The 15,564-nt window shown below is 50.5% G+C and overlaps 1 protein-coding gene across 2 annotated transcripts in view; it reads left to right on the forward strand.

The window, feature by feature from the left end:
- Positions 1 to 14,516, forward strand: part of IDUA (alpha-L-iduronidase) — an 81,590-nt gene extending 67,074 nt beyond the window's left edge. Inside the window, exons 11-14 of one of the 2 annotated variants that reach the window (XM_074953600.1) lie at positions 717 to 842; positions 1,956 to 2,032; positions 4,616 to 4,716; positions 11,076 to 14,516. In XM_074953600.1, the coding sequence (XP_074809701.1) occupies positions 717 to 842; positions 1,956 to 2,032; positions 4,616 to 4,716; positions 11,076 to 11,176 (405 nt within the window). In that variant the 3' untranslated portion in view covers positions 11,177 to 14,516. The remainder of the gene's footprint in view (positions 1 to 716; positions 843 to 1,955; positions 2,033 to 4,615; positions 4,717 to 11,075) is intronic. The other variant, XM_074953601.1, reaches the window with a different exon arrangement.
- Positions 14,517 to 15,564: the final 1,048 nt, after the last annotated feature.

Here is a 15,564-nt window from a genome sequence, read left to right on the forward strand (position 1 = left end):
TGCCCTTTCCACCAGTCATCCCTCAACCAGAACTGAGCTCCAGCGAAGACCAAACAACGGCCAGTCCATGCGAGGCTCAGCCGTACTCTCAGGCTTGGCCAACTGGTCCGCTACTCCAGTCCTGCAGTGGGGTTCGTGCATGGCTTCTTGCACTTCATGTCAGCCTAAGGGCTCTTTAGGGGACTTGTCCTATATCAGGCACACACACACACGGGAAGAAGTCTAATACTCTTAGCCGTCTGCTGCACCCATTCACATGCTGCACTAATCTACACAGAACGGAGGTCCCAGCAATGTGCTGGCCATGTGGAACACATTACAAGGCTCTTGCCTGTCCTTTTTTTCCTGTTTTCAACATTACCAGATTTGGAAACCTTGGCATATTGTATGACCTTCTTTGGCCCCCTCCCCGAGGTCACAACCCACATTTTGGGTATCTGGGTCCTAACTAATTAGTCAGGCAAACAGGCCCTACAATCACTGAACAGTTAGATAAAGTAGAGGAATAGATATTCGTCTCCTGTTTCACTGAGAAATGCTGCAAGTTATGATCTAGCAGGTTGCAAACTTTTAAAATGCCATTAAAAGTGGCCGTGCTAATTTAGAGGTACAGCAACGTTACACTGCAGAATCAGTGCAGCTATAAAATGACTGTAGAAAGAATGGTGAATATTGATTTCTTTACACACCGCCTCCATTCGGCTTCGGTTTTGCAGGACCCGGTGGTGACCGGACCATTCCCATTTCCTGGGGATGGCCACCTGATCTTGAAACAGGAACTCCCACTTCCATCGGTCTTCCTCATCCATGTCTGTGCAAGACCTCACTCTGTTCCCAATCAAGTATGTACCATGATTCAGTGTCAGGGGACTGAGTTTGTCACTGTTCCTGTACAGCCTGGTTGAATCCTATGGGCATGTCTACACTGCAAGGGTCTGGCCTGTGCCAGCTGATTTGGGCTTATGGGGCTCAGGCAAAGGGGTTGTTTAACTGCAGTGTAGACGTTCGGGCTCAGGCTGGAGCCTGGGCTCTAGGACCCTGCGTGGGGGGAAGTCCCAGATCTTGGGCTGCGGCCTAAGCCCAAAGAGCTGCACTGCAATTAAACAGCCCCATAGCCCAAGTCAGCTGGCACGGGCCAGCCACAGGTGTGTAATCGCAGTATAGACATACCCTATTGGGCTATCAGACTTCAGTTAATGAAGGCAGCAATGCCTCAGTCGGCTCATTGTTATAAGGTAGCATAAGAGAATTATTTAAGCAAGGAGCCAAATTTTCCTGTGACAAAGCGATTCCATGCCTCACATTCCAGGATAAACATCCCCACAGCAGGTGGTGTGGGCAACCAGCTGAGCTAAAAATCAAACCTACCCATTGCTGGAAAAAATCATTAATGAAATGATGGGAAGTACAGCATTTCCTAGTCTTGAAAATGGGGCCAAGGCTTTAAAGCTTAAAAGGCAAGCATTAAAAATAACATTTTAGCTAAGCTGTTTAAATGTTTTATAATCACACATAAGACGCAGTCGTAGCTGTGATGACACCTGTTAGGCATGTCCTGTGAGGTGCTGAGTACCCTTAACTGCCAGGGATACATATGGGGAGTTGAGAGCATTGGGCTACAGAACTGTAGGGCCAAGAAGTTGGAGAAAAAGGATCTAAAACTGAGTCTAAATCCAGATTGAGGCATCAAAATAAGTGGAATGATTTTTCCCCAAGGTTCCCACTGAAATCAAAGGGAGCTCCTTGGTGCTCACTACTTGGGAAAACCAGGCTACTTCATTTGAAGTCCATATTGAGGCACCGAAGTTTTAGCTACCCATTTACTTCAAAATAGTTAAGCCAAGACTACGTATTAAAGGGGTTAAATATGATCCGATGCTGCTGCATCATCAGTGTGTTATCGTAGCAACACACTTCTTCCCTCTATATTAATGTGGGCCTCTCTCTGCTCTCAGGTGGCAGGCGTTCACTTGATCCCTTTGACAAAGGGGCAGGTTGCAGTACTTTGGGACGATGACTGCGTGGCTTCAAGGTAGGTGCATTTTGAAGACCGAGGTAGAAGTAAGACCAGGACACAGATGTAATCTTATCAGGCCTAGGCATGAAATGGCTAAGCCCTGTTTACTCTCTCCGCGAAGTGCTAGGCAGTGTCCCTGGCACTTTGTCGATTTTTTTCCAAAGCACAGTAGCTTTAATCACCAAAACGACCGTTAGAACCCATGTGCGATATCATGGAAGGAACTCTTGAGCAGGTTCTTGGTTACTCTGCCTGTTCAGCGTGAGCCGAGCTTGGAGCCTCACTAACACACAATGGCAATTCAGGGTGTCCTGCACCCCGGAGGAGATAGGAGGCTCCACAAAGGCCCCTGTACTAAAAGATGCTGCTTTATCCAGTCCTGTGCAAGTTGCCTCTGCCAGATGTGAGCAACGAGGAATGCGGAGATAAAGGGCAAGGATTGTGTCCAGGTCAGAAGACGTAGCCATCTGTCTGCAGATATGCTACCCCAGAAAGAAACCTATCTAGACTAATGTGCAGATTGGGAACACAGGACAGCCAACTCAGTGCATCCTTTGGGGTTGGAATTAGTGCACCTCACTAAATGCTGGCTTTCCTGCATATTGGGCCTACGCCTGTGAGATGCTGAATATCTCACCTGGGGTGCTTAGCCTTGTCTCTCCCCCTGGCATCTGGGGAAGCTGAAGGAGCTCACCAGTTTGTCAAAGGCTCTCAACACCTTGCAGATCGGGCAGTCCTGGTGCTCTGTTGTGGCCTTTTCGAGCCATGACCCCTGCTCCTTGTGTTTGGAGGGTCTGCTGCAGCACAGGACTTCCCTGGCCAGTTGTGTGCAACCCCAAGCATTTCTCTTCCTCACCCTCCTGCACAGACATGGCAGGGACAGGGAGGTATGGCCATCCCGTGGTCACCAGCAGCCAGTTGAGGTGTTTGGTTTCAGAGTAACAGCCGTGTTAGTCTGTATTCGCAAAAAGAAAAGGAGTACTTGTGGCACCTTAGAGACTAACCAATTTATTTGAGCATAAGCTTTCGTGAGCTACAGCTCACTTCATCGGATGCATACTGTGGAAAGTGTAGAAGATCTTTTTATACACACAAAGCATGAAAAAATACCTCCCCCCACCCCACTCTCCTGCTGGTAATAGCTTATCTAAAGTGATCACTCTCCTTACAATGTGTATGATAATCAAGTTAGGCCATTTCCAGCACAAATCCAGGTTTTCTCCCCCCCACACACACAAACCCACATAAACACCACCCTATACTGGAAACCTACTGGCCGCTATTCCTACCTACATGCCTCCAGCTTTCACCCTGACCACACCACACGATCCATTGTCTACAGCCAAGCTCTGCGATACAACCGCATTTGCTCCAACCCCTCAGACAGAGACAAACACCTACAAGATCTCTATCAAGCATTCTTACAACTACAATACCCACCTGCGGAAGTGAAGAAACAGATTGATAGAGCCAGAAGAGTTCCCAGAAGTCACCTACTACAGGACAGGCCTAACAAAGAAAATAACAGAACGCCACTAGCCGTCACCTTCAGCCCCCAACTAAAACCCCTCCAACGCATTATTAAGGATCTACAACCTATCCTGAAGGATGACCCAACACTCTCACAAATCTTGGGAGACAGGCCAGTCCTTGCCTACAGACAGCCCCCCAACCTGAAGCAAATACTCACCAGCAACCACATACCGCACAACAGAACCACTAACCCAGGAACCTATCCTTGCAACAAAGCCCGTTGCCCTCTGTGCCCACATATCTATTCAGGGGACACCATCACAGGGCCTAACAACATCAGCCACACTATCAGAGGCTCGTTCACCTGCACATCCACCAATGTGATATATGCCATCATGTGCCAGCAATGCCCCTCTGCCATGTACATTGGTCAAACTGGACAGTCTCTACGTAAAAGAATAAATGGACACAAATCAGATGTCAAGAATTATAACATTCATAAACCAGTCGGAGAACACTTCAATCTCTCTGGTCACGCGATTACAGACATGAAAGTTGCGATATTACAACAAAAAAACTTCAAAACCAGACTCCAGCGAGAGACTGTTGAATTGGAATTCATTTGCAAATTGGATACAATTAACTTAGGCTTGAATAGAGACTGGGAGTGGCTAAGTCATTATTCAAGGTAACCTATTTCCCCTTGTTTTTTCCTCCCCCGCCCAGACGTTCTTGTTAAACCCTGGATTTGTGCTGGAAATGGCCCACCTTGATTATCATACACATTGTAAGGAGAGTGATCACTTTAGATAAGCTATTACCAACAGGAGAGTGGGTTTGTGGGGGAGGAAACCTGGATTTGTGCTGGAAATGGCCCAACTTGATTATCATACACATTGTAAGGAGAGTGATCACTTTAGATAAGCTATTACCAGCAGGAGAGTGGGGTGGGGGGAGGTATTTTTTCATGCTGTGTGTGTATAAAAAGATCTTCTACACTTTCCACAGTATGCATCCGATGAAGTGAGCTGTAGCTCACGAAAGCTTATGCTCAAATAAATTGGTTAGTCTCTAAGGTGCCACAAGTACTCCTTTTCTTTTTGAGGTGTTTGGTTTCTTTCCTAGATGTCTGAAAACATATGAAGTTGAGTTTTCACCGGACGGAAAAGCATACCGACGGATTAATGCCAGAGACACGATCTTCACTCTCTGGGTCTACAGTCCAGGTAAAGTCAGCACTCACACTCAGTTTAATCTGTCCCCTCAGCATTCCAACTCGGTTGAAAGTGTACTAAGTTATATTTGTCATTAAGTTTAAGGAATACAGAGCCAGGTGTGTTCAAAGCACTTCATTGCCAAAAATAAGACCAGGTTCCTCTCCTGGGGATCATACCCTTAGGTCTAGAGGATGCAGCCCTTATTGTGAGTAAGTCATGGTCACCATGGACAGTGCTTGCACCATCTGTCCCTAAGCATACAATCCTGAGGTCCTTGCTCAGTTTTCACTGAAGCAAACTCCCACTGAAGTCAACAGTGGTTTGAACACTAGAAGCACCTCCATCCTTGGCCCCTGTGTTCCATTGCCACAGCACACAGGCAGGACCAACAGGGAAGGAAAGCTCACGCCAGACGTTGCTGTACTGAGTTATTCACACAGTTATTCATAGTAATATTCCTGTCACTACGTGCCGTGTGTGGACGTGGTTCTTTACAGCACCGGAGGGATATGGTCCCTGCCCCGGGTGCTTACCCAGAACAGGCCTGATCCTGACTCTGCTATTGGCAATGAGAGTTTTGCCAGTGACTTCATCAGAAGCAGGGCAGAATCCCATTTTGGACAGGCCCCACAGATGACACCAGGGGCCAGATCAGCTGCTGTACTTCAGTTCAAGGTGTAGGTGTGTGATACTCTCTCAGGATGCCCAGGCCTGTGAGTCACCTTGTCCCCCACCTCCCATGTGAGGGAGTTTTGCTTGTGGAAGCTGGATGTCAGCTCCCGGACCCCTCCAGCCACTTAAGCTCTCTCCTCAGGGCTCTGCCAGCCCCTCCTTTGCTCTGCACCTTAGTAGGCCCCCAAGCCACTCCAAAAGCATCCCCTGTAACATGCAGCCCGTGTTGCTGGACACACACAGTCATGACCGAGAGCATAATACACACTTGTTTGATTCAGCTGAGTATCAGCTGCAGCATAACAACACAGCACTGTAATCTAGTAATAGAGAAAACAAATCTGTGTTTCTTAACCAAGGGAAATCAGATCGTGACCACGGGTAACCACAACAACAGGTTACAAATAACACAGAACTATCACCCTGTAGGGAGCCAGGGTGGCTTCCCTCTGAACCAGAGGGTAAAGAGCCACCCTCTCAGCTTGAGTGGGCGGGGCCAGACCAAGCTTACGCCAATCCCCGGAAGGGGAGGGGTGGGACAGGAAGTACAAAGGGCGGGGCCCTCTGCCCAGTGAAGAGAACACCAGGAAGGGAGACAGATAGAGGCTGCTGGCTGCTCCCTCGCAATCCTGCTGCCGACCCAGGGGAGGCCCTGGGTCAGGAGGAACCTGACCGGGAGGAAGGCCCGGGGTGACCAGGACTGCCAGCCGCTGAGTACCCGGAGGACCTGGAGGGGCCCGGCTGCAGCCCGGGCCAGCGTGAGTCCGACACAGAGGGGGAGCTGGAGCTGCCAGCAGCGGAATACCCAGACGAGATGGAGGGACCGGAGAGACCCGCTTGAGAGACCGGGGAGGAAGTAGCCCGGGGTAGAACTGCACCATGGGGTGGGTGTGTTTGGGCAGTGGGCGCGGATGGCCCCCCGCTGACCGAGCGGTGAGACCTTCGGCCCCCGCCACTGTCAGGGCCCTGGGTTGGAATGCAGTGGAGTTGGGTGGGCCTGCGTTCCCTACCCCGGCCAACCTGCCTTGGGTAGCAAAACTGTGTGCTACTAACCTGTGCCAGCGCTCCCTTGCCCGAGGGGCGCGCCGCAGACTCCAGCCGGCGCATCTTTCCCGCTAATTCCCCAGTGCCCGAAAGGTGTGACTAAGGCCCGCCAGTGGGACCATAGCTCTCCGTCGCCCCCTAGGGGCTTGGAGGACCAATTGAAACCTGTCACAAGTGGTGGAGAATGCGGGCAGGCGATCCCTATCCCTGCAGAAAGGGGTTAGCGCGAGGGGGCCTCTGAAGCTCCCTTACTGGAAAGATGGAGATGGAAAGGCTTATCAAGTTCCTGGCTGAGAGCCAGCAACAGCAGCAGCACCAACTCGTACAGCAGCTGGGGGCCCACCAGCAGCAGTTGCTTCAAACCCTGGGGGTCCAGCACCATGAACAACAAACCCAATGCTTCCAGCAGCTGGCAACTCAGTGGCCGGGCCATGGTGGGGCTCAACCGGAGAGGGCAGCCTCCCCGACCCCTCCCGCCCCACCGATCTGTCTGGCCAAGATGGGGCCTGAGGATGACCCGGAGGCCTATCTGGTGACCTTCGAGCGGGTTGCCTCAGTGGCTGGTTGGGCACCTGACCAATGGGCGACCCTCCTCGCCCCATATCTGATGGGGCTGGCCCAGAAGGCTTACCGTGGGCTCCCAGATGATTAGGCCCGCATTTATGCTCGAGTGAAAACGACTATCTTGGATGCCTTCGACATTACCCCGGAGACTTTTCGGCAACGGTTTCGGGAAAAGGTCTACCCACCGGGCGCCAGACCCCGGGCCGTGGTCCAGGAACTGAAGGACACAGGTACCCGATGGCTCCAACCCGAGCGTCGAACCGCAGCTGAGGTGACTGAACAGGTCATCCTCGAACAATTCATGCACATCCTCCAGCCCCAGGGGAGGGCTTGGGTGTTGCGGCACCGGCCACAAAGTCTGAGCACGGCCGTCGCACTTATGGAGGACTTTCTCGAGGCAGAGGCCCTGATAGGACCGGCCGCCCTCCCCCCAAACCCTGGACCCAATGCACAGAAACTTGAAAGGAGGGGGCCCACTTCCCAAACCAACGCACCCCACCGTACCCGACGACCAGATGGCGGCAGGACCAAGTTTTCCCGACGCCCCAAGCCCACACCACTCTCTGGCCCTGGACGCTTAACCCGACCACCGGGCCCCAGCCAACTCTGCAGCCCCACTGGTGCCCCCACGCGGCCGGCACGCCCAGAGGTAGGACTTTGTTTCCGATGTGGCGAGTTCGGTCATCTGCAACTGGGCTGTCCTGCGATGGACTGCAACTTTGGCCTGGTGTGCACCGGGGAGCGACGGGCCCGTCCGCTCTCCATGGCCAAACTGACAGCTCCCATGGAAGTCGCCACGGTCCCCGTGGTGGGTCTAGTTGATTCGGGCTGTGGGTAGACCCTTGTCCGCCAGGCGCTCTTCTCGGACACCAAGCGGACCATTGGGGAAGTACGGATTCAGTGCATCCACGGAGACGTAAAATCGTACCCCACGGTTCAGGTCCCCATCACGGTGAATGGAGCAATTCAGTTAATGAATGTGGCGGTGGTGTCATCCCTCACCTATCCAGTGATCCTGGGCCGCGACTGGCCAGACTTCGTTGAGGTGCTCCAATCCCTACCCACCAAAGAGGCGTTCGAGGGAGCCCGCCCTGAGACGAAGACAGGACCTGACTCGAGCTCTAACCCTGGAGCTGACCCAGGTCCCACCCCCGGGCAGCATGGCCTGGAAATGGCTGGTCCCCCTCCTGACCTGGTGGACTTTAGCCGGGATCAAAGGGAGGACCCTATGCTCCGGTTTGCCTATGAGCAGCTGGCCCGGGTGGATGGTGAGGTCGTGGAGGTGCGGCGCACCACCCAATGGCCCAGGTTTGAACTCAACCACAAGCGGCTCTACCGCCTTGACCGAGACCCCCAGACCCAAGAGGTCCAGACCCAACTCGTGGTCCCCCGGATGCATCGTCGGGCAGTCCTGAAGCTTGCACATGACATCCCAGCTGCCGGCCATTTAGGGCAGGAAAAAACTGTGGCCAGGGTCCTGGCCAGGTTCTTCTGGCCCGGCGTCCACCGTGAGGTGAAGGATTACTGTGCGTCATGCCCGGACTGCCAACATGCAGCCCCGGCAGGGGTACGGAAGGCCCCCCTGGTCCCGTTACCAGTCATAAGTGTACCATTTGAGCGGGTAGCAATGGGCCTGGTCGGGCCTTTTCCAAAAAGTAAGGCGGGCCATCAATACATCCTCGTCCTGATGGACTACGCCACCCGCTTCCCCGAGGCCGTCCCCTTAAGAAGTATCACCGCCTGGACTATCGCTGCGGAGCTCGTGAAGATCTTCGCAAGGGTGGGCCTCCCACGGGAGATACTCACTGATCAAGGGACCAACTTCACGTCTAAGCTGTTCTGTCAGGTATGTGCCCTATTGGGGATTAAGAAATTGCAGACCTCGGTCTACCATCCCCAGACTGACGGATTGGTCGAACGGTTTAACCGGACCCTGAAGGGAATGTTGCGGCGTTTCCCCACCCAGGACCTCCGCCAGTGGGACCAGCTGCTCCCTCCTTTACTACTGGCAATTCGAGAAGTCTCACAGGCGTCCATGAAGTTCTCCCCGTTCGAGCTCCTCTGTGGGCGGCGACCCCGCGGTGTGTTGGACCTCTTGAGGGAGACTTGGGAACACAACTGTCCGCAACACAGGATCTCTTGCAATACGTCTTACAACTGCAGGGGCGGCTGGCCCAGGCGGGTGAGCTCGCGAGGGAGAACTTAAACACAGCCCAAAGAGCCCAGGAGCAGCTGTCTTGCAGGAGCAGGATATGGGTCCCTGATTTTCTGCTGTGGTTGAAGTTAGAACATCTTGGGAGCTGCTGTTTACTTGGCAAAGGCTCCCGGAGGGATAGCCAGAGCACACTGCCCCGCCCAGGGCGTGGGAGCCAGCCATGCCAGCTCTATACCTGCTATAGACCCACTTACGCTGGGGGTGTTCTCCCAGCCAAACGTCCTATTTTTATGCTACACAGGGGCCATGACCAGAGCAGTGCAGGTGATGGATTCTGACCCTGGACAGTCAAGTGGTGCAATCCCACCGTGATTTTTTTTCACAAGTGTCTTACAGCCGTGATTCTGCCCTTCCACCAAACAGCAAGCCAAAGCTTTTCCCTCCCCATGGAGTCTGAACAACCAGCTGGAAAACTGGGTGTGGGCTCAGGTCTACGTGTGCTGCCGGTGACTGGCAGAGGGCTGAACACAACATAGCCTCAGCCTTCCCATGGCTAAACGTGAGACCACATACAGCCCTAATGACATCAGGGCTGCTCCCTGCGAATCAGGGAACACGGCTGTTGAAGTCAACAAGCTTTTGGCCAAAGTAAGGGATAAATGATACAGCAGGGGTTCTCAAACTGGGGGTCAGGACCCCTCAGGGGGTCACAAGGTTATTACATGGGGGGGTCGCGAGCTGTCAGCCTCCACCCCAAACCCCACTTTGCCTCCAGCATTTATAATGGTGTTAAATATGTAAAGAAGTGTTTTTAATTTAAAAGGGGGGTCGCACACAGAGGCTTGCTATGTGAAAGGGGTCATAAGTACAAAAGTCTGAGAACCCCTGTGCTACAGCAACTGACTCAGAGGAAGAAGCTGAAAACAGTGCAGGATGAGTGTCTATAATACAGAGAGCTCCAGACCAAGTTTCTTGACTCAACTGCACATTCTTAGTTACGTTAATAAAAACTGATCAGGTTTGTATGGAATAGAGGAGAACTTGGCTTCTGAGTGATGTGCTCCAATGAGATACAGAGCCATCAACTGGAAACAGCACAACGTCATCTAGTACAACCAGTGGCATGCCACCTATGTATTCTATGCATGCATTGCATGCCACAGGACTAGCTGTGCTTGTGGGATGATTCTCTCTAGCCCCCGGAACACGCATGCAAGTGGTCGCACCTTTCATGCCCGTGTAGAATTGCATTCCTGGCTGAAAAAGTCACAGCTCGCCACTGAGTACGACACACTAAAATCAGGTGCTTTTTCAAATACAAAAGGCTGTGTTAGTGCAGTGTTAAAGTTGCACAGATAAGCACAAAGAAAGGTAGTGTCTTAGTGAAGACCCCAAGGACAATATGAACTGTTGCAAATAATGTTACCCACAGGATTTGTAGCTTAATCCAGTAAACTCTGCATTTCGACAGAAATAATTCCCCTCTGAACAGCCTAGCTACCTTTATGTTGCTGGAAGGTTGGCTTATGCCTTACCTGGCTTATCACTGCCATCTTTTTGCATTTAACTTTTCTCGCGTTTTTTAAAGACAATCCACAGCTATTCACTTCATCCTGTGTAAAATCGGATCCTCCCACAGATCTGCCTTAGGATAGGGGAGATATTTGGAGTCGCTGGGGAGAGTACTACACTTAACTTCCTCAGGATGATCAGTTACAGCTGGCAGTAGACCTGGCCAAGTACATGGGCTGGGAACAAAGGAGCCACACTTACCAAGTACGTAGAACTCCTGTTAGAAGCCAGCCCCCTGTCACATCCCCCACTCCATCCCACCAATGTGTCTCTCACAGGAATAGTGATGATCCCAGCCCCTCTGAGCACACAGCAGATGTTGGTCTTCTGCAGTGACTGTACTTTAACTTTTTTTTGGCAGGAACCAAGGTCTCGGGCTTTTACAGAGTGCGTGCCGTCGACTACTGGAGCAAGCCAGGCCTCTTCTCCATTCCTGTGCAGTACATTGAAGCTCTTGCATGAGTGCAAAACTGCCCAACAGTCAGGAGAGAAATCTGCATCTGTCTTCAGCACATAGCAGAGTGGGGTTATGGTGCTGCAAACAACAACCCTATGATGAAACCCCAGCCTCACCAGTAAGGGAATTAGTGGGTTAGCCTACAACATTGCACTCCTGTTCTTGCTACTAACCCTTTGGAGCCTGAAGACAAGTATCGTCCCAAACAGTGTTTAAAAGTGAAGAAGAAATAACTGGGCCTTGGCCTGGCCTCTTATATGCTGGTGGAACTCAAGTGGTTGCAATAGAGCTAGTCCGCCCAAATGCTGGGGGTAACAGGAGCCTGGTGTCAATGTATGGAGTCAGAGCCAATAGTTCATGCCCCTGGGCCTGGAGGACAGTGTTCTCCTGCGAGGGGAGGTGCGGCTGGGTCTGAATTTCCTCACCGGCTGTGCAGTCCTGGTTGGATGTGGGATACTGGCCGGCTGGGCTCCTGCTGGGCTGAACGCTGCCCAATGAGTGAACACAACAGCCTCTTCTGCCCTCCTGGGGCTGGAGTTCTTCTCCCTGGCTGCCAGGGATTAGTACAATCCCTTTCCCTGGAGGATTCTGGGACTTCAGTGCAGTCTGTTGTCCCTCTGTAGCAGGGAGTACAACGTTGCTCACCCCTTTGAGCAGCAGCTTCCAGGCAGCCATTTGCTCACTCTTGGGCCCTTGCCTGCATGAGCAAAGTCCTTCTGCCTCAGGGAGCCGCGGATGCCTTCCTCCCGCCCAGCAGGGCATCACCAGCACAGACCCTGGCCTCTTTCATTTTCCCTTTTGCTCAGAAGCCACCTTCAAGCCACCTTCCCTCACTGGATGTTCACCCCCACTGGTGTTCTCAGGCCCTGTCTCGGTCTCTCACAGCAGGGAACCCCATAGCGCCAGCTCAGACTACAGTCCCTGGAGAGTATCCCCAGACAGCTGCTGTTCTCACCTCACCTTCCTTTACACTGCACTTTTAAATCCTACTTCCCTCTTCCCAGCAGGCCTTGCTTCCTTCCAGTCACATGCTCATGCTGCTGACTACAACCCCCAGTGTTCCTTGCCTTAAACAAACCAAGGCCTTGTGACAGAAATCATGGTCTATGGCTATCCTCATGGCCAGCACAATGTTTGTTAGAGAGGATCCAGTTAGAGGGTTTTGTAAATTTATCAGATTTGGGCATTACATGCTTTTGTATGTGACAGATGGCTGGTAATGGACATGTTTTAACTAGAAAATGTACACTTGGAATGGTGTATTTTACAGCAGATTATAGCCTCACACAAAACAAAGGAGTTATGAATATTGAGTTCAGTAGAGCTGGGCAATAGTTGTCAGATTAAATTTTTTCACCAAAATACCAAAAATGGGTATTTGGGTCAAACAAAACATCGCATGAATTTGTGTCAAATTTGCCAGATTGTTTTGGTCAGAAAAGAAAACAAACAAAAAACCGAACATATTTCAAAACAAAACATTTTGACTTGGATGCAAAACAACTTTGTTCTGAATTTTGCTTCAGTTTTATTTAAAAAGGTAAAAACTCCAACAAAACAAAGTGTAGTTTGACCTTGATCTGAAAGATTAGCTTGGTGTGGCCCCCAAACTGAAAAATCTGCTACTTTGCACAGTTCTAGGTGAGACCTCAGTGCACATGCTAATGACTATTTTATAACTCAGAGTGCTTTGTGGGTTTAATCTGGCCCCTCATAATTGGAGCACTTTGTATTGTGTTTTCGAAGTACTTAGAGAGGGAAAGATCACTGCAGTGAAAAGAGCTAGACTATTTTACAATGGAGGAACAAGCCTCTGTTATGAACATATTCTCTGTGATGATATAAAATACCTCGCCAGCATAACAAAGCATGCATACTTGAATTGCAATATGAAATCAGCTGTACAGTAAGTTGGAGGAAGCATTTGGCATTGTGGATTCAAGGGTGATTGGTCCACCTCCACATTTGAGTGTCAGGATTGTGTCACTGCCATCAGCAATCCCCCCACCAGCACCCCCGGATATGTGTTTTGTATCTCTACTTCATTGATTATAGGCCTAGGTAACAACCACTAAGATGGAGTTAAGATGGTTGAGAGCAGAGGTCATGTACTCCTTGTACACGGTAGGTTGCAGGACCTCTACTAGCAGGTCAGACTCTTGTACAAGATATGGACTGCCTACAGCACTTCCACCATGGAGAGAGATACCAGAGATGTGTTCTCTTAAGTATACAATGCACTGCCAGGTCTGGCTGTTCCCAGCTCAGGAAAGGTATGTTATACATGAGACCACCTAGTAGCTGAACATTATAATACCGTGTAAGCATTCCATCGCCATAGATCTCAGTAATTCAGAGGAAAATACGCTATAGGGATGTTATACGTGTTCCCATACAGATCATCAAAACCAGAAAAGACAGTTACCATTAAACTTAAAAGAAATCCAACAATGTTAATGCATAGAAATACAGAGTTAAGGCACCTTAATTCTGCATCCTGAAGTGAGACCATGCCAAGGGGGCAACTCTTAGCCTTCAAAATAAATTATCAGGGGCCGCAAGCACTACAATACCTTAATCAAGGTAGGCATTTGCCATGGTTTCAGCTGAAGGAGAATTTAAGTTCAGAATAGGGGGGAGCTGACACTGAAAAAAACTAAAGTGTTGCTCATGCACAAGAGTTCAGTGAGTTAATTCCATGGGAAGCTAAAGGAGTCTGACAGGGCAAAATTAAAGTTGAGTGGTTGCCCTAACTATGCACTTCCATACCTTAAAATACTCCTGCCTCTTCCTTCTTGCCATACACCTCTGTGTGCATACAACCCAAATCCCTCCCCCTCCTGCACCTCTAACTATACATACTTACCCCCAAATACCTCCCTCCTGCCTGTATGACCACTTGAGTAGCTCTGGAAGCTTTTGAAAAGGTACTTAATGATAAGTTGCCATTGTTTTCCATAACTGAAAGTTTGTCATGAAGAATGGCCTATATTCCGAATGGCCATTCATTGTTCTCAGCATGAGCAAAGCAACATCTGCCTGGAGGGAGGTGGGGGGCCTCCTGTGCTGTGGCAAGTTGGCAAGTCCGTGACGATGAAATGGTAGCCACTTGGAAAGAGGGCAGCTCACTCTCATATCTCTCAGCCTGTGCTGACCAAGGAATAGAATTCTAGGAGCTTGACTGTAATCCACAGATGGAGCAGCTAACACTTCTCAGACTATTCTACTTCAACGGGCAAGTGTCTTTCAAATCCTTAGCTAAATGCCACAGCAGGTGTATAATGCCATAGGCTGGTTCATGTTTATAGGAAGGCTGGCTTAGCCAGTGAATTCCATAGGGTATTTTTTCTTTATAAGTTCTGTAATAATGAAACTATTATGACGTTCCCGTGAGGATCCATCACAGGCTCCCGCTCTTTGAAATTCTATCCTGAACTGTTACTCTAGTATTTCCTCCATCCTATACACTGCTAAGAGCTGTAGTGAATTTCCCCTCCCACAGTGCTTCCTGGCTTATAGACCTGGGGGATTCCAGGAATGGTGAGCCCTGAATGGGAGTTGCAGGTGCTTAGCAGCTCTGAAAGCTCAGGCTTGGGGTTACCATACTTCAAACATACTACTGTAGCTTTTGCTGCATGGAAAATTTCAGCCCAGGTGGGTAAAATGTAAAAGCACTGAAAACAGCTACTAAAATGGGAAGTGTCCAGCAACTTTCACCATAGGCATTGCTACCCACTCTTCCTATAATGCTTTTTATTATGTAGGCTCCTGCTGGGGAATCCCTGAGCCCCCAGGATGGTGGCACCCATATTCCTCCCTCCCCAGGGCCTCAGTGACTCACCGTAAGAGCAGTGGGTGTGAGGTTCTTTGTGCACCATGCCTTCACCTGTGACAGACAACTGCTGTGATTTCTAGGACATCCCGGTTTATTGTGAGGGGGGTATCAAAGACAGTAGAGAAGGATAAGCAATGTTTGATTCTTGTAAAGGATGGGGATAAATTAAAAGACTAGAAAGGGAATTGGCTCCAGGATGTCAAATAACTGACCCATCCCACTGCACTCTGAAACATGCCCACTAAAAATAATGCATAGGCTCCCAGTCTCCCCTTTCCACAGGCTTAGATGGCTGGTGGAGCTGGATGTGAAGGGTGGGTGTCCCTTGCTGGGATACTGACAGCCCTTGCTTCTGGCTGCAATGGCCCCCTGGTGCTTCAAGTCCTGGCCCCTGGCATAGGGGGTCTGCAGGGCACAGCGGGCACTCAGTGCTCACCGGTGCAGTCGAGTGTTGGGGCTCAGTTGCGGCCTGGGAGATGTAAGTAATGCCAATCACGGGACTAAACACTTTGTTCTCGCTCCCTGTCTGCTGAGGTAGTTCAGTGTTGGTGGGATTAT

Source organism: Natator depressus, chromosome 5 (assembly GCF_965152275.1).
Source record: "Natator depressus isolate rNatDep1 chromosome 5, rNatDep2.hap1, whole genome shotgun sequence".
Lineage (NCBI taxonomy): Eukaryota > Metazoa > Chordata > Testudines > Cheloniidae > Natator > Natator depressus.